At 37.9% G+C, this 19,001-nt stretch overlaps 1 protein-coding gene across 1 annotated transcript in view; it reads left to right on the top strand.

Annotated features, from left to right (window-relative positions):
• Positions 1 to 19,001, top strand: part of Uggt2 (UDP-glucose glycoprotein glucosyltransferase 2) — a 99,617-nt gene that overhangs the window by 64,484 nt on the left and 16,132 nt on the right. Inside the window, exons 23-30 of the mRNA XM_042682695.1 lie at positions 2,346 to 2,470; positions 3,117 to 3,212; positions 5,820 to 5,922; positions 7,859 to 7,938; positions 12,385 to 12,574; positions 16,329 to 16,484; positions 17,154 to 17,239; positions 18,204 to 18,288. Coding sequence (XP_042538629.1) covers positions 2,346 to 2,470; positions 3,117 to 3,212; positions 5,820 to 5,922; positions 7,859 to 7,938; positions 12,385 to 12,574; positions 16,329 to 16,484; positions 17,154 to 17,239; positions 18,204 to 18,288 — 921 coding nt within the window. The remainder of the gene's footprint in view (positions 1 to 2,345; positions 2,471 to 3,116; positions 3,213 to 5,819; positions 5,923 to 7,858; positions 7,939 to 12,384; positions 12,575 to 16,328; positions 16,485 to 17,153; positions 17,240 to 18,203; positions 18,289 to 19,001) is intronic.

The following is a 19,001-nucleotide window of genomic DNA, read 5'->3' as shown; positions in this document are numbered from 1 at the left end:
GGCGTGCCATCTGCCTCAGACATTGTCTGCCACCGCAGACAGTGAGACCACTGTAAACGCAATGGGCGCTCAACAGCCCTGCTGCTCTTTCACCTATATGGCCATTCATAACATTTCTCCATTCGTGGATGCAGGTAAGGTAGAATGTACTTACTACACCTAGCCTCTATTTTGCTCTAACGTGAGTATGAGAACAAGCATTTACATTACAAAACAGAAACTTACTCTGTGGTAGATGTAGCAAGTACATTGTTGTATCTTCTACTTTTATTCCTTTTTCTATAGGGTTTTTGGTTGTTGTTGTTTTCAGTCACGGGGCTTGAACTCAGAATCCGGGAGCTATCCCTGAGCCTTTTTTTTTTTTTTAACTCAAGGCTAGTACTATACCACTTTGAGCCACAGTGCCACTGACTTTCTGGGGATTAGTTGGAGATAAGAGTCCTACAGATTTTCCTACCTGGCCTGGCTTTGAATCATGACCCTCAGATCTCAGCCTCCTGAGTAGCTAGATTACAGGAATGAGCCACCAGCAATTGGCTTTTCTGCAGGGTTTTTTGTTGGTTGGTTGGTTGGTCATTTTGCTTGATATCTGGACGTGGGCACTATCCCTGAGCTCTTCAGCTCAAGGCTAGTGCTCTATCACTTGAGCCACAGCGCCACTTCCGATTTTCTAGAGGTTAATTGGAGATAAGAGGTCTCACGGGCCTGGTGCCAGTGACTCACACCTGTAATCCTAGCTACTCAGGAGGTTGAGATCTGAGGATGATGGTTCAAAGCCAACCCAGGCCTAGAATTCAAGTCCCCCAACCAACAAAAAAAGAAAGAAAGAAAAAAAAAGAGTCTCATAGACTTTCCTGCCCAGGCTGGCTTTGAACTGCAATCATCAGCCTCCTGAGTAGTTAGGATTACAGGAATGATTTCCTGCAGTCAAGTGACAATGATTTTTGCGAATTTTGAAGTATAAAATTAAATTATCACATTAACATATCATTTAAAAGCTGTAGAAAAGGATTCTTATTCCCATCATCCTAATAAAATTTATTAATAGCTTGTTTTACCTTCCAGCTCTTTCTTCTATTATCACTTCTTTCTCTTCCTTTTCAAAGCATGATTGTAATCCTACAATCACTTTCTTTCTATGTATATATATACATACACATATATATGCTATTCATATATAATTTTATATTAAAAGGTTTTTCTGAGCCAGATTCTGGTGACTCATACCTGAGATCCTAGCTACTCAGGTGGCTGAGATCTGAGGATCACAGTTAGTCCATGAGACTCTTATCTCTAATAAAATCCCAAGAAAAGGTGGAAGTGGAGCTGTGGCTCCGGGGCTAGACTGCTAACCTTGAGTAACATGAAGCTGAGGGACAGCACCCTACCCCCAAGCTCAAGCCTAGGACTGGCACAAAAAGAAAGATTTTACTGATTAGAATCTTTATAACAGAGTAAGTGAATAATATCTACTAATATTTTAGTATCTGATTTTATATTTTCATGAATTATTTAAGTAAAACAATTGAATATGATACTTAGCTTTATCAAGAAACAACTAATGAAAAATTTTACATATCTCTAAATTATCTTCAAAGCCCTTTTGATGTTTTGCTTTCCACATTGTCATAAACTGTGTTCATCTATGTGCTAGAATTAAATTTATCTGTATAGTGCTATTTTACAGTTTATTGATAACTTTATATTATAGTGATGAATGAGGATAGCAATGTCGAGGCCTAGAATTACATTATTTTTTCTCATTAACAGTTGCTTTAAGAGGAAATAAGAACTTTTAAAAGCAGTTTAAAAGTATATAGCTGGGGGGGGGATGGGAAGGGATGGGAAGGGGAAACAAAGGAGGAGGCAACAATGCTTGAAAAGAAATGTACTTGTTACCTTGCCCATGTAATTGTAACCCCTCGTACGGTATTTTCACAATAAAAAAAATTATATAGCTATCCTTGGCTACTCTCTATTTAATTTGTCATTGCTTAGCAAAACTAATATGGCATTATTAATAATAATAAATAATATAAAATTATTTTCACTTTGTTTCTCTATATGCTATATAAATATGCACTATTTATATACTCAATTCTCCTTAAAAACTGACAAAAATACTAGTATTGATCTCATCCCTGCTGTAAGGCAGCCAGTCTTCTTGTGGAGGTCTTACAATGGATCTGCCATTGCTCAGGATGAAGAAGACTACAGGATAAGCAGAGTGGTTAGTTGTAATGAAAAGAGAAAGACAGGCAGTTACTAGCTTTCTCTGCTAAGAAAATTGCTTTTCCCTTTGTTTTCTGGAAAATGAAAAGTAATGTAACTATTTTTGTGTCAAGTTCTTTGGACCTCTAGAGGAAGAGTTCTACACAGAAGATTTTCTCTTGTTGGAAAAGATAACATTCAGTAACTTAATGGACATAATTAAAGACATTGTTGAAAGTATAAAAATTAACTCAGACGAGTAAGTACTTAGAATCATAGCAATTCATTTGGGGGTTTGGTATTTTGCAGAGTAATTTCTTTTTAAAATTAGAAATGTTTCAAATACATAGAAAAGTAAAGAATATACAGAGGGCTGGGAAGTTGGCTCACTGTAGAGTGCTTGCCTGGCATGCATGAGCCCCTGGGTTCGATTCCTCAGCACCACATAAGCAGAAAAAAGCCAGAAGTGGCACTGTGACTCAAGTGGTGCTACCCTTGAGCTGAAGAGCTGAGGGACAGCGCCCAGGCCCAGAGTTCAGGCCCCACAACCAACATTAAAAAAAAAAAAGAATATGCAAAGAGAATAAAGAAAAGTAAAAATATATATGAAAGGCATAAAGAAAATAAAACATACTTATTTCTCACCGTCACCGAACTATGCATATTCATGTTTTATGTGTTCTGTAACAGTACTGGGGCTTCAACTCAGGGCCTCACACTCTCACTTAGTTTGTGTATTTGTTGAGTGCCTTGACTTTTTAGAGAAATGCAATTATACCATCAGTTCCCTTAGTAGCCTACTTCTGTGGGACCTTTATTATGAGCCTTTCTAGAAGTGTTGATTGTAATGTAAAATAAAAAACTTCCTTCATGTGAATGTCACTGTGTTCACCTTGTTTATCCAGCTTAAGTGACCTTGTTATGAAACTTGATGCCCTTATTTCCTCTTTGCCTGTCCATGCATCTCGGTATGATGTCACATTTCTTAAAGAGAATCACAGGTAAGAATGTTACAGTATCTGTGAGTTTGTTTATGTCAATGCCTGTTACACTCAAGTATTTCCATAATTTAGTGAAATTTAAAGTAGAATTGCAAGTTCTTTGTTAAGAAAACAAAAGGGATTTGACACTGTTAGTGGGGAAAAATAAGTTCTAGGGCTGGAGTCATAGCTCAGTGGTAGAATATTTATTGCTTCTAACTCATAAGACCCTGGGTTTAAATCCGAGAGTCACAAAAAAAAAAAAAATCTAATTTGGGGAGGGAAAGGAAAATAACAAACAGCTGAAATAAGGATACAGGTTGACCTATTATAACAATGAGATGTAAAGGGAGGAGTTGGGGAAGTAGGGAGAGTAGGGGAAAAACTAAGGAGGGGGTAACAATGCTTGATAGGAAATGTACTCATTACCTTACTCATGTAACTGTGACCCCTCTATACAGTATCTTTACAATAAAAAATAATATTTTTAAAAAAACCTCAGTTATTCATGTACTCTGTTAAGTAAAGAATAATACACTTAGCCTGTCAAGTTTTAAGTTATAGATAACATGGTTTCATGTCAAAACAGTGTGTAATTTTTGAATTATCTGGGAATAATCATTATAAGTAAAACTGTCTTTATACTTTTAGTGTAAAAATAGTCTCAGATCCGGCAAAAAAAAGTCTCAGATCCAGCCGGGCGCTGGTAGCTCATGCCTGTAATCCTAGCTACTCAGGAGGCTGAGACCTGAGGATTGTGGTTCAAAGCCAGCACAGGCAGGAAAGACCGTGAGACTCTTATCTCCAATAAACCACTGAGAAAACAAGAAGTGGTGCTGTGGCTCAAGTGGTAGAGTGCTAGCCTTGAGCTGAAGAGCTGAGGGACAGCGCCCAGGCCCAGAGCTCAAGCCCCACAACACACACACACACACACACACACACACACACACACACACACACACACACACACACGTCTCAGATCCTAAAAAATTCTGATTAATCAAATGTAGGAGTGCCTGTACAGAGTGCTGTCCCCATGTATGTGTATGTCAAATAGCTGATAGAATACATGTCCCAGAGTTTGTGTATGGATTACTGCTCTGAGATAGGAACAAATATAATCTAAGGGGACAACTGTTCTTTGATCTGTACGTTTAAAGAATGCTACATTAAAAGAGGTCTTATTTGCTGTGTGTTTACATACATAGCAATGATGTATTTCTAGATTGGCTTAGGTTGTGTGATACTCGCCCTTCATGTCTAGAGTCATTTTATAATATTTACAAATGTTAAAACATGTCACAGCTCTGTTATGTTTATTATTTATTTTAAAATTTTAATTAACTTATAAGAATATATAAATTTGGGGCTGGGAAGGTGACTCAGTGGTAGAGCGCTTGCCTTGCATGCCTGAGGCCCTGGGTTCGATTCCTCAACACCACATAAGCAAAAAGAAAAAAGCCGGAAGTGGCGCTGTGGCTCAAATGGTAGAGTGCTAGCCTTGAGCTGAAGAGCTGAGGGACAGCGCCCAGGCCCAGAGTTCAGGCCCCACGACTGGACCCAAAAAAAAAAAAAGAATATATAAATTTGACAAGGAACTTAAATTAGGTTTGTAAAAGTAGAAAGAAACAGGCAGCGGTAAATTGAGATCAAGAAAAAATTTAAAAAGGAAAAAAATACAAATATATTTTTCACTGCCCTGAGAATCTCTGTTGAATGTTTGCATTCCTCCATTTCTTTCCTTGCAAAAAAATGTGGTTTGTATATTTTTGTAGCATCTTTGAAGCACAAGTAATAATGCCATTGTCCTAGAAACTTAAAATGACAAAAGAAAGTTGTGTGGTAGATCACATGTAAAATGTCCTGAAGAAGGGCTTACAGGCTGTCCCAGTAGTGGCCTTCCTGCCTGCCAAGAGCACACCATGAAATTAGCTCATGGTTTGCCAGTTTCCACAATTCCCGAAGTTCATGAGACGCAAACAAGCATACTGTACTAGTGAAATGTGATGAGTTTTACATGTCTCCATATAAAGGAGCCTATATGATAAAGAGTATCCTCAACAGTGATCATAAAGTAGAAGACAGGACTCCTTTCATAAATAGACTGATGGCATCAAAAAAAATGTAGCCACTCATATTTTTCACATATGTAACTCTTGAGAATTTGAGGGCCTAAAACTATCAAGAATTTTATTATAATAGTGTTCCTTACAGGGTTTTTATAACTTGTTGGTAAAAATCTTTCATTTTCTTGAGTCCTTTCTGGTTGTATATTATTGAACAAAGACTTCAAAATTTGTATTTTATTGTGTAAATAACATTTTTTTAGCAGTCCTGGGGCTTGAACTCTGGGCCTGGGCACTGTTGCTGAGCTTCTTTTGTTCAAGGCTAGCACTCTACCACTAGCACAGTACCACTTCTGGTTTTTTATGTTTATATAGTGCTGAGGAATGGAACCCAGGGCTTCATGCAAGCTAGGGAAGCACTCTACCTTCCCAGCCCAGCAACCCAGATTTTTTTTTAATCTAGTAAAAACCAAATAAAAATGTGCATTCCTAAGGTCATTAGTAACAGATTTGTGTAAACATAATCTATCATCTTTCATCTTGTTTATTTTTATTTTTCTAGCATTGTAAAGATAAATCCTCAAGAGAATGATAAAGTCTTTGACGTCATAGTTATTGTTGACCCCTTGACAAGAGAAGCACAGAAGATGGCACATTTATTGGTTGTAAGATATATTAATTATACTGTTTTTATTTTGAAACTTTTTAAGTCTATTTTTAAGTATAACCAAGTATTTGTGCTCTTGATTTTTTACATCACCCAACATTTTTTAGATTACAGATTTAGATTTCCATGTAGAATGAGAGAGCTCTGCATGGCCTTATAACAGTGTTGAGTTTAGGAATTACTATGCACTGAATGTGCCCCCACCAGAATTCGTCCTTAAACATAAGCAGTGACCTTCAAGCCCTAGTCCCCAGTGTGCCTACTGTGTAAAGATGGGGGCTTTTCAAGGAAAGTTTGAAGAGATCACAAGAGTCAACCCCTCATCTTTCAGGCTGATGCCATTACAAAAAGAGGAAGATCTCTGCCTCCCACCCCCCCCACCCCCCACCCTCCACCTCTCTACCCCTTTTAGCTTGCTGGAGAACATAAAGAAGAGGTCATGTAAGCATAGTGTCAGAAAGGAAGGAAGCTGTTATGAGATAGCTAGCAGTCTTCAAAAGGTCATTTTTATTCTACTGAACATTTTAAAGGTTCAAATGATAACATAGTTTTCAACCATTACATTTTTCAATAAGCTGGTTGTGCATTAGAAGGCTGCTTTTCTAATGATACTCAGAAATTTGCAATAATTGTACTTGAAACTTCTCAATATTTGAAAAGAATTCTAAGAAGTAGAAACTGTCCTCTGACATTGGTGTCACTTGGAAATAAGCAAAAGCTGTTTAGATTTTAAATGTGATGACAAGATCAATGATTAAGCTAGGTAATACTGCTGTACCTTCAAAATTTCACATTATATTTTTCTCAGAAATTAGTGTATGCTACCTGAAATTAGAAAAGAGATTATAAATATTTACTACAAATATATTAATATAAACATAATTTTAGAGAAGCTTTGCTGTTTCACTTTTATGAACAGCTCAAACACAATCCCATGGGCTGTTTCTGCAGACCTTGTAATATTTCATACATTCAGGTTTTTACTTTTACATGTAGTAGACTGTGTACATTTTTCTTTAGAATGATAACCAGTAAGGAAAAGAGCTAATATACTCTGCAGTGGACAAATTACCTATTCCTAATAAGTCATTATTCAAGAAAAAAAAAAACATTAGTTGCATTTGAAACTTAGGTAAAGGTAGAATTTAGGAATGGTTTGTAGAATTATACAAAGATATAAAGTGTTGGATTGCATTCCAGCTTAAATAATTGATAATAATGGCATACTTTATTTTTAGCAATTGCATTGAAAATAATTTATTGGAAGAAATGTGTAATGTCTTATCTAAACTTTGAGGAAAATAGTGGTTTAATATATAAACTTCTTAAACCCTTAGTCTGTGTGCTCAAATTGCTCATTAAGGCTATAATCCTTGTGCTGTATGATTTTTTTCTTCTTCCTGGAATCTTTAGGGATTTCTTGGCCTATGTAGAGATGGGGACTGTCAAAATTAAGATTTGCCTTCATATTTATTTCAAGGAAAGAAAAAAAAGTAGAGTACCTTCTGTGTGTATACCAAGACTGTCCTACATCTCTTAGCACATAAAGTAAAATTCTGGAAGTGTCAGAGCACCATTGCCAATGCTGTTAGGATGCCTCCATTTTATGTTTGTAGATAAAGGTTCTAGTAGTTATTGGTATTGTTCTTCAATACTAATGAAATTTAGATACTGTGAAAAAAAGTCACTTCATGCCAAAAGCAGGCAGCTAAACCCTGTGGTACTGAAATCAATTCTGTGAGTTTGGAACTGGCCTCTGTGTGAGTTGCTGTAACCCTGGGCAAATTGCTGAGTCTCTTCCTCAACTATAAGAGTGCATGGAAGGGTGTTGCAGGATCAAGTGCGATAATGTGAGTGTAAATGCACATAATACACACTTGATAGATGTCAATTACCAGTATTATTTAAAAGTTCAATATGGGAATTTTTAATAGGTACTTGGCAAGATTCTAAACATGAAGATAACGCTGTTTATGAACTGTAGGAGTAAGCTGTCAGAAGCCCCTTTAAAGAGGTGAGTTAGAGGGCGTCAGTATCCTAACAAAGGGGAAAATGCTAAGAAGGAAAATGGCCACTGTTTACTGTTCTTAGGTTTTCTTTTATTCCTTACCAGAAACTTCACTGATATAGATTAGAAAGTCATTTTATTAACCTTAAGTGATACAAAACTAACCTTACTCTATAATGAGATCCAAGTCATTTATCCATGGGAAATAAGATGAATTAAAGCACTTGGAGTTTAGCTGTGGTTTCAATACTTATTCCAAGATGAATTTCAAAATGATGTCTGTTTTGTCACAGGTACTACTTGGGGGTATTAAGATACAAGTAACAGACAGGCGCAGTGGTTCACACCTGTGATCCCAACTACTTAGGAGGAATGTGGTTTGAAGGCAGCCTGGGAAAAAAGTTAGTGATATTAAATATCAAATAGTAAACTGAGTGAAGTGGTTAGTTTCTATAATCCCAGCTATAGGTAGGAAAGCTATAGGTGGGAAGATCACTGTCTAAGGCAGGGCCTGCTTCAAAACTTAAAACCCTACCTAAAAAAATAACTAAAGCAGCAAAATAAGTAATAAATAAGAGGAAGCAACAAAAAAAGGTAAGAGTATGCCTCAAGTAGTAGGTTGCCTGAGTAGCAAACTCAAGCCCCCCAGTTCAAACATTCGTAACACGCGCGCGCGCACACACACACACACGATGCAAGTAATTTAAAATAATGTCAATAAGGGGCTGGAAAGGTAGCTCAGTGGTAGAGCGCTTGCCTTGCATGCTTGAGGCCCTGGGTTCGATTCCTCAGCACCACATAAGCAGGAAAAAAAAAAAGCCGGAAGTGGCACTGTGGCTCAAGTGGTAGAGCGCTAGCCTTGAACTGAAGAGCTGAAGGACAGCGCCCAGGCCCAGAGTTCAGGCCCCACAACTGGACCCAAAAAAAAAAAAAAAAATAGGGGAGCTGGGGGGGGGGGGAGAGGGGAGGATTGGGGGGGGAAGGCTGGGTAGGGATGTGAAGGGTAAACAAAGGAGGAGGCTGCAATGCTTGATAAGAAATGTACGCATTATCCTGCCCATGTAATTGTAACCCCTCTGTACAGTATGTTCACAAAAAAATTAAAATAAAAAGTTTAAAAAATAATAATAATGTCAATAATACAAAAAGCTGTTACTCTATGTAAATATTCCTTAATAATACTGTTCCATTAAAATATCATCTTGCTAAAGGAGACAAACGTACTATTGCTCTTCTTTCTGGATGGAAATCAGGATGATTGTGAGCCACTCTCACAGGGAGATGCTGTATCCTTCTGAGTTCCTTGGGTGGCAGTAGCTTTCAGGGCTCCATGATGTGCTTCTCTCTGTCCTTTAATTATATAGCTTAAGCAGAACATGTGACAGAAAAGTAATCCTGTTAATCCCTTATTTACTTTTTGCCTTATCTTTATTATAATTGATATACTATATTGCCTTGGGAAGACGTTTTAAAGACAGTATGTATTTTTGATACTTGTAAAATAATAGAAAATGAAGAACATGTAGAAGAGAGTTTTGAATTCATCTATTGGCTGTGCAAGACTTGTTCTTCCTGCCTTTCATTCTCTTTCCAGGCATCACATTTTTTGCCCTTCAGATTTTATCATATGCCTTTTAAAATCAGAATAAAAGCTTTACATTTTTTCAACTACTAATTGGAAAGTCTTTCTGTAAAATTTTAATAAAACATATAAAAAAATTTAGTAAAATACTAAGAAGGAAATTGCCCTTTTGTAGAGTCTCTATAAAAGTTGAGATATTTAATAAAGAACAGGAATATTGAGTCTGTATGTAAGCATAATCAGAAAGGAAAAGAACTTCACTTTGCAGCTGAAATAACACCTAACATACCAAGTGTTGTATAGTGCATAATAGGTATCACTTTTAAACCACTGGCTCAACAGAATCTTACTCAGCAGTATATATCAAGTGCTAGCTCGCATGTTGTTTTTCTGGTCCTTTCTTTGTAGGAATGCTGTCTCACTCTTTGCTGAGCGAAGTGGGCAGGTACCTTGGCTGTCTGTCTCTCCCCAGCCTTCCTGTGCTGCAAGGAAAGCATTAACTCTCTTCTTTTTTCTTTTCTTGTTTTGGCTGACAGTGGAGTTTGAAACTCAGGACAGGGCCCGTGCTTGCTCTGCTTGCTTACACCACATTTCTCACGGGCTTTTTGCTGGTTATTTTGGAGATGCAGTCTTACAGACTTTTGTAAGCAGCTGATTTTTAGAGTAATCCCCCAGATCTCAGCTGCTGAGTAGCTAAGATGACGGATTGAACCACCATTGTCTGACTCTCCTCTTTTACTGTACTTGTCCTAAACACTTTCTTTATTATTACATTGGGGGGTTGGGGTTTTTTTTTGTTTGTTTTTTTGTCAGTCATGGGGCTTGAACTCTGGGCTTGGGCGCTATCCCTGAGTTCTTCAGCTCAAGGCAAGCACTCTACCACTTGAGCCACAGCACCACTTCCTTTCTTCATTATTACATTGTTGTAAGTGGTTACAATTCCATAAACCAGGTTAAGGGGCACAGTGCTTCTTGATCAATGTCACCCCTTCCTTTATTTTCCCCCATTAGCCCCATCCTGTCCCTACCCTCAAATTACACAGTTCAGATTTTACATAATAGACATTGAATATAATGACTATACTTGCCTACCTTTCCACCCTCCATTCCTGTCCGCCCCCCTCTTCCCACCCCCCCAAAACATGTTTCCACTTCCAGGTGTTTATTTTGATAAGTGGTACATTAGTAGTTCAGAGGAGTTATATCTTAGCTGGGCACCGGTGGCTCACACCTATAATCCTAGCTACTCAGGAGGCTGAGATCTGAGGGTCGTGGTTCAAAGCCCTGGGCAGGAAAGTCTCTGAGACTCTTATCTTCAGTAACCACTCAGAACACCAGAAGTGGTTCTGTGGCTCAAGTGGTAGAGAGCTCGCCTTGAGGGACAGCGCCCAGGCCCAGAGTTCAGGCCCCACGACCAACAACAACAAAAAAGTAATGTCTTTGGATTTCCCCTCTACATATACCCTCCCTTGTCAGATTGTCTGTATGGAAATGCTTGAACCCTGAATATGTTATTGTGCATAGTTGTAATTTAGATCTAGCTTCCACAAATGAGAGAAAACTATATATCTATAAAATCTCCTTCTAAAGTGAATGTTCCTCTTTCGATTTAAGCTTCCTGTTTACCCTGGCTTCTTCCTTCATCGTGAATGTTCTCTTTTCCTTATCTTAACCATTCTCTTAACATTTTTTTAGTCTCTAAAGTGAATCAGTTTTATTTTAGTTGTAAACGTTCCTCTGGAGTGCTGATGGCCTCACTGTTTCTCATCTCAGCCGTCAAGTGGTGCGAACGGTGAGCCCGGCTCCTCATCTCCTACGCTGCATTCCACTGTAGTCTGGCTGTAGTTAACTTCACCACTAACATCATTTTTACCAAGTCACAAAGAAATTGTTGTTTCCAACATCAGGAGCTGCTTCTCCCCTGGCATCTCTCTGTGTTTTATAGTACCATCACTGGCATATTTACTTCATGACTGTGTTGTCTCTTGGGTCCTTTCTTCTTTTTCTTTTCTTTAAATGTGGCTGCCTGCCTGTGGCCACCTCCATCACCACTACCTGGAAGCCACACTGTAAATTATCCTGGAGTAAAAGCTGGCCTGGTACCCTGGCTTCTCATGAACAAAATACTGCAGAGATGATCAGTGTCCTTTCTGTAATTATGTTATGAAGGACAGTTCCTTGTGTCTTGCTGGTCATCTTTTTCCCTGGCTCTTGCATGTTTTTCTGGTGAAGCATGCTGGGAATGTCCTCCTGGCAAGCAAGCCACTGGGTTAAAGTAGCTAACCCAGCAGATCTCTCCCCCTCCCATCTTTGAGTCAGCAGGGCTGCAGCACAACAACCAAAGCCCCCAAATAGTGTGAATCACTGTTCACAAGGTGATGCCAATGCTAGGGCCATTGTAGATACACCTAAGAGGTCTGATAAGCAGTTTCACATAACTCAATCCTCTCTATTTTAATTGAACTTTCAAAAAAAAACCAACAGAACCAGAATTTCAACTTGGTTTACTTGTTTTCAGCGTATCATTCCTCTTCGTATTATTATTAGTGGTTAGAGTTAATAAAATAGCCAAAAATTAAGTCATAAACAAATGTGAAGGATCGCTGACCAAGTATAAATCATGAGCTGTTAGAACCTGAGTGAGTAGCACACAAACTGAAAGGATTCTCAGGTTGAGGAAGGGATGTAATAGACAGTCCTAACAAATACTAGTGTTAACAAAACCATTGCCATGAACTCTTCCTCAATGGCTGTTCTTAAGACCTTGTAGTGATTTTGATTAAGCCATTTTTAATTTGAACATTTTAAACAGAAATAACTCTTGATTTTGGTCCTAGTCATTACTTTATTGTTATTATTATTATTCACAGCTTTTACCGTTTTGTTCTGGAACCAGAACTGGTGTCAGGAACTGATAATAATCCTTCTCCTGGACCAGTGGCAAAATTCCTGGATATTCCTGAATCACCTCTTCTAACCCTCAACGTGATTACTCCAGAAAACTGGTTGATTGAGATAGTACACAGCAACTGTGACCTTGATAACATTCACTTGAAAGATGTAAGTGATGACGTGAAGAGAGTCTGGGATAACTTATCAGTTCTTAGAGCTGGAGTACATAAGTGGTAATGCTGCAGGTGCCCACCAGGATATTCCTTGTGATTCTGTCTTGATTCCATCTTTTGTGTTCTTATTTTTGTTTCTCTAACTTCAGAATTCAGCTTCTGCAGTTTTCCAGGTTCCAAGGTGCCTTTACCACTCTTCACAATTTACACCACTAGCTCACCATGGCTATTCTAAGAGGAAGACAGATATCATTTGATGCCTGCATTGCCCTTCAAGTTTAGTTCTTAAGAGGAACTTTTCTCATGAGGAAGTTTTCTTCAAGCAGGAAGCAAAGTTCACTATTGTACATCAGGCTGAGTACACCTGCTGCCTAGCACTTCCTGCACAACCCTTGTCTTACTGTTGTCATTCAACCCACAGCAGAAAGAGAATAGTTTAAATACACTGCATCTTTCAAAAGACTGAATTTAAAATAAGAAAAGAACGTTAAACCCTGTCTCTTCCCCTTCCCGCCAAAAAAAAATTTTTTTAGAGATTCCTAGGGTTCAGATTAAAAACTGAGGAGTAAATACTTCTAGCTAGCTTCTGTGGTTGACATCACTAGAATGTTCCATGGCTTGATGAAGCAAGGTATAAATACTGAACTGTATCTGTTTGGTTAGAATGTTCCTATTTGTTCCTAATGCTTCTCGTGTGTTACCTTTACCTAAAGATTTTCCTTCTAGGGCTGGGAAGGTGGCTCAGTGGTAGAGCGCTTGCCTTGCATGCCTGAGGCTCTGAGTTTGATTCCTCAGCACCACATAAGCAAAAGAAGAAAAAAAAAAGCCGGAAGTGGCGCTGAGGCTCAAGTGGTTGAGCGCTAGCCTTGAGCTGAAGAGCTGAGGGACAGCGCCCAGGCCCAGAGTTCAGGCCCCACGACCAGACCAAAAAAAAAAAAAAGATTTCCCTTCTAGACCAGTTTCTTCTGATGCACTTATGAATAAGTCACTTTCAGTCCTTTAGATTTAAGTAACAGAAGGAAACAAGATAATAGTATGTATGAGGAAAAGTTGTAAGAAGTGAACAAATAAAAAGGTCCCTTTTTTCTCGGTGGTCAGTGAGATCTATTAGCAGTCTGTTGAGTTCCCTTTGAGACACTATGATAATATATTTTGGTAAAATAACTGGAAAGAAACTGTACCCCTCTGTACGTCACCTTTATGATAACTCTAATTTTTTTTAATGAGCTTACAAACTGTTAAAAATGAATAAATAACTGTAAAGACTCCAAGTCAAACGTGAGAGATGAAAGGGAAGCCTGTCAGTGAACATTCTAGCAGCTATTAAACCAAGTAGCAAGTCTCATGGCAACTTTTTAGAATGCAGTCAAATTAACGGTAGTTTTAACTATGAAATTAGAAGACTAAAAGGCAAAGTCCCTGTGTCTTCCTTCATACAGGAGATAAAGAGAACGACATTTTAATATTGGAACATATTTAAACATAAACTACCTTTTAGCTCCCTTTTCCACTGTATGCTATAAATACTCTTTATCTGTAACTATCCTAGAAAAATATGAATAATGGACAAAGTTACTTACCAGAGCAGAAAGGAGTTGAGGTAGATCGGGAGAAGTACATCCTGGCAAAAATGAGTTCAATAGGAGAGATTTGTCATTGCCCTTAACACTAGTTAGTGCAAATACTCCTTGTTGTATTTAATTTCCAAATCTTATTGAATGTTTGGGGTAAGATACATGAGCTAGTAGTAAGATTTTGTTCACATAATTGTGACTACAAAGATTTCATTGTACAGCAGCATTAATCCAAGATTAAAGGTGAGAAAAGTGGTTACAGGAAAGCTAAAAGTGAGATGGTTCAATTTGGTCAAAAGATCTCTCAAAAAAGGAATAGGCTATTTTGGGTGTCATCTGAATCAAAGAAATGTGTCTGTTACACAGTATAAGAACAAAAGGAACATTTCACGTTATTATAAAATGAAGATATTCACAAACTAATTAAATGGAGATTATCTGCCCTGGTGCACATTTCGTAATTTTTTACATTTAATATATTTTAACTTATACTTACTATCTCATACCATTTCCTTGTCTAAAAGCTAGATATTTTATTATTGTGTTTCTGTTCCATGAATCATTGCATTCAAGCACATTGCTATATACTAGAATAGTAAAGTTCAACAACTACTTCAGTAATAATTCAACAATTGAACTTGATAAAACAGAAATTGTACACAAAAAAGTTACTTTTTGTTCTTAAAGTAGCATAAGAATAACTGGACTTGATAATTCTCAAGTCCAGTTTGTATATGCACATACTTAATTTCTAGGATAATAACAGCAATGGAAGGACAGCCATACAATATGGATTATTTCTAAATACTCTACCCAAAGCACACTTTAAAAAGTGTTGAAATCTTCATATTGTGAAGTAAACGTATAGATTTACATAACAAAATTTCCAAACTCTATAAAAATATCTACCATTTGATTTGATTTTCATTTATCCCTTAAGTATGTGTTATAGCATTCACAGTAAGACAGTCTTAAAGCAATTGGAATATCCACCAATTTAAAAGATATTTATGAAGGCCAAGTCTAGCGGTGCACACCTATAGGACCATTTAGTGAGGAGACAGAGGCAGGATAGTCACAAATTCAAGGCCAGCCCAAAAAGCAAAGGGGGGAGAGTGAAACCTTTTTCTAAAGAGAGAAAAAAAGATATTTATGGAGACACAGACATACTCATATTCTGAGAAAAGTGCATTTAATGACCATATCTGCTATACTTGCTTGAAAAAAGTTATGAAAAAAATCAACGTGTTGACATGAATTGGTGGAAAACTCTTGTGATGAGAAATAAAACACCCATCATGAGCTTTGGACTGGAAGAAGTACCTCAACTGATCAGTTTACTCACATATAAGAGAAAGACTTGAAGCAAAGTGCCATGGCTCAAACTTGTTATCTTCACTGTTTGGAAGGTGGAGATGCATTAGGCAGGACTTACAGTTCTGCAAGTGGATGAGCCAGTGGATGAGCATGGTGAGAGACATACCTGTTTTCCCAGCAAGGCTCAGCAGCACACACCTATCATCCCCAGTGACACATAGGACCCAAAGTAGGAACATAGTAGCCCAGGCCAGCTAGGGCATAAAGCACATGCAAGACAAAAAGAGGTTGGACCCAGGCAACGGTGGCCCACGCCTGTAATCCTAGCTAGTCAGAAGGCTGAGATCTGAGGATCGTAGTTCAAAGCCAGTCCAGGCAGGAATGTCTGTGAAACTCTTTTCTTTTTTTCTTTTTTTCTTTTTCGTCGGTCATGGAGCTTGAACTCTGGGCCTGGATGCTGTCTCTCAGCTCTTCAGCTCAAGGCTAGCGCTCTACCACTTGAGCCACAGCGCCACTTCCTGTCTGTGAAACTCCTAACTCCAATAAACCATTAGAAAACAGGAAGTGGCACTGTGGCTTAAGTGGTAGAGAGCTAGCCTTGAGCTGAAGAGCGTAGGGACAGCGCCCAAGCCCAGAGTTCAAGCCCCACAACAGACAAAAAAAGAGGTTGGAGGCATGTCTCAAGCAGTAGAGTGCCTGCTGAACATGCATGAAGCCCCAAGTTCAGTCTTCAGTACTGCCAAAAAAAGTCCAAATTATCCACCAAACTATATCAACTAATATTAAAATAATCACATATATTTGTGTATTGCACTGAGGACCACCAATAACCAAAACAATGACATGTTTCCTCCTCAGATTGAGAGCACTGTTATGGCGGAATATGAACTGGAGTATCTGCTGCTCGAAGGGCACTGCTTTGACACAGCAGAGCAGCCACCCCAGGGACTGCAGTTCACACTGGGCACAAGAAGAAAACCTGTCATGGTGGACACAATTGTAATGGCCAATCTTGTAAGTATTCTAAATATGTAATGGATGATATTGAAGGCTTTGGAGAAATGCTCTTTGTGTTTCTCTAATAGAGTAAGTCATCCTTATTCTTTTGGAGGGGGATTATGACTTTTTTTGAAATTTTATTGTCAAGGTGATGTACAGAGGGGTTATAGTTTATGTAAGAAAGGTAGGGATTACATTCTTATCTGACTTGCTATCCTCTCCCTCATTTTTCTCCCTCTTTCCCTCCTCCCAACACCCCCCACCCCAAGTTGTAGTGATCATTTCCAGCATAGTGTCTTGTGAGTGTGGCTGTTGCATTGGTTTCCCCTTTGTCCTTTGTCTCACCATTCTGTGGTTCCCCTTCCCTTCCCTAGTTCAGATAAATGTATATACAATACCCAGGGTACCTAAATCGAACACAGTGACATCATCTTTATTCTTCTATTGCTGAGCAGCTCACAGAAAACAAAATTGAATCCTTGAATAAGAACACAAATGGGAAGAATCGTGCTTTGAGAATATATTTTTACAAGTTACTGTAAAAATGTCTTTGGAATTTACTTATAAAATTTTCTCATTCTGCAATTAGTAAATATTTGCTTTGATAATTCATGTAGACTTTTTGTTAACAATTGATTATTCTTAGTCATGTAACTCAGTGACCATTATTTCCTTATTTAAAAGGGATATTTTCAGCTGAAAGCAAACCCAGGTGCTTGGATACTAAAATTACGCCAAGGAAAATCAGAAGATATTTATCAAATAGTGAGGTAAGTTATGTAAACCACTTTTAAATTTTCATATATGACTAAGAGTGCCATATGTTAAGATTGGGCCAGGCCCAGGTGTCAGAATAAGATTTTTCACATCAGTGCTGTAACTCTGTTTTTGTAGTGACAGTTGTTGGGCAGGGCTGTGCCTTCCACTATGGGGTAACTACCTCTAGTGGAGCTAGGAGGAAAGGAAGTCATCCCAGAGTTATAACCCCGGGGTCATTTTAGAAAAGGGTAAAGTTGCCAGTGCCATGGAACTCAAAAGCAGCTTTTAATTTGAGCATTGATTTCTTCTCCTTTAACAAAACTCAGTTTTATTGTAAATGGTTTTTTATATAAAGTAGAAACATCAGAGCCAGGTGCCCATGGCTCACACCTGTCATCCTGGCTACTCAGGAGGCTGAGATCTGAGGATCATGATTTGAAGCCAGCCTGGGCAGAAAAATCTAAGAGACTCTATCTCCAGTTAACCACCATAAAGCCAGAAGTGGAGCTATGTAGTAGAGTGCTAGCCTTGAGCAAAAAAGCTAAGGGACAGTGCCCAGGTCCTGAGTTCAAACCCTAGGTCTGACACAAAATAATAATAATAATAACAACAATAAAAATAACAGAAGCATTAGAGTTTCTGTGTGTATCGTAAACATATTTTTCAGTCTCTCAAATTTAACAATGCTTTTCAGATTTTGTCACTCAAAAATGCTTTATGGATATCAAAAACTTATATAACTATATGAAAGCTCTTAAGTCTAGAAGAAATATTTAATTAGTCACTTTTGTACAACTTATATTAAACTTTATTTGATAATTTAAAATATTTACATATCTTAATTGACATAGAAACTGCCAAATTGATATACACCACTGATAATTATACTAGTTAATTGTAAAATGAATTATTTATATCATTAAAATTGTGTCTATTTCTAAATTAATAATAGATGCTTATGTTTCTCTGCTTTAGGCATGAAGGAACTGACTCCCAGCCAGACCTAGGTGATGTCATCGTTGTATTAAACAGCTTCAGGAACAAGATACTGAAAATACAGGTATGTGAGGCTGAAGATTTTACATGTACTTTTTTTTCCTTGATTTTTACTTTACAATCAGTTTTACTACCGAGAATCTTATGTTAAAACTCTTAGAGTAAAGGGAACGCAGATAGGAAGATAGAAAGGAAGGGGCAACTTTTGGTTTTTAAGGTTCTGCTACATTACTGGATCTACTGTAGCCAGATAATGTTATAAATCTAGAGATGAGTCGAGAGCACAGGTCCTGAAAAGAAAAAAATGTTTCTTTAAGAGAAAGACTAGGATTTCTTTTCTTTTTTTTCTTTACTTGTTTTACGTGGCTGTTTTTGATGGTTTCCCTGATTTGCAATAACTAGTATATGTCTAAAAAGGAGTTTTTAATGATGCTAGTAAAAGCATTGGATGAAATGAATAACTCTTTTTTTTCTGTCAGTCATGGGACTTGAACCCAGGGCCCAGGCACTGTCTCTGTGCTCTTAGAGGCACAGCACCACTTCCAGTTTTCTGGTGGTTAATTAGAGATAAGAGTCTTACAGAGTTTCTTGCCCAAGTTCGCTTTAAACCATGATCCTCAGATCTTAGCTTCCTAAGTAGCTGGGATTACAGGCATGAGCCACCACCACCCAGTAAAATGTTTAAATCCTATTCAATTTTTTTTATTATCTTTAAGTACTTTCCAAATGATCATTATTTAAGTGAGCTACTTATCTGTCATCCCAAAGAGCAAGCAA

The sequence above is a fragment of the Dipodomys spectabilis genome, unplaced genomic scaffold (assembly GCF_019054845.1).
Source record: "Dipodomys spectabilis isolate Male_0828 unplaced genomic scaffold, ASM1905484v1 ptg000075l, whole genome shotgun sequence".
NCBI classification, from domain to species: Eukaryota; Metazoa; Chordata; class Mammalia; order Rodentia; family Heteromyidae; genus Dipodomys; species Dipodomys spectabilis.
Note: the sequence above shows the minus strand (reverse complement) of the source record. Positions and strands in the feature narration are given on the sequence as shown.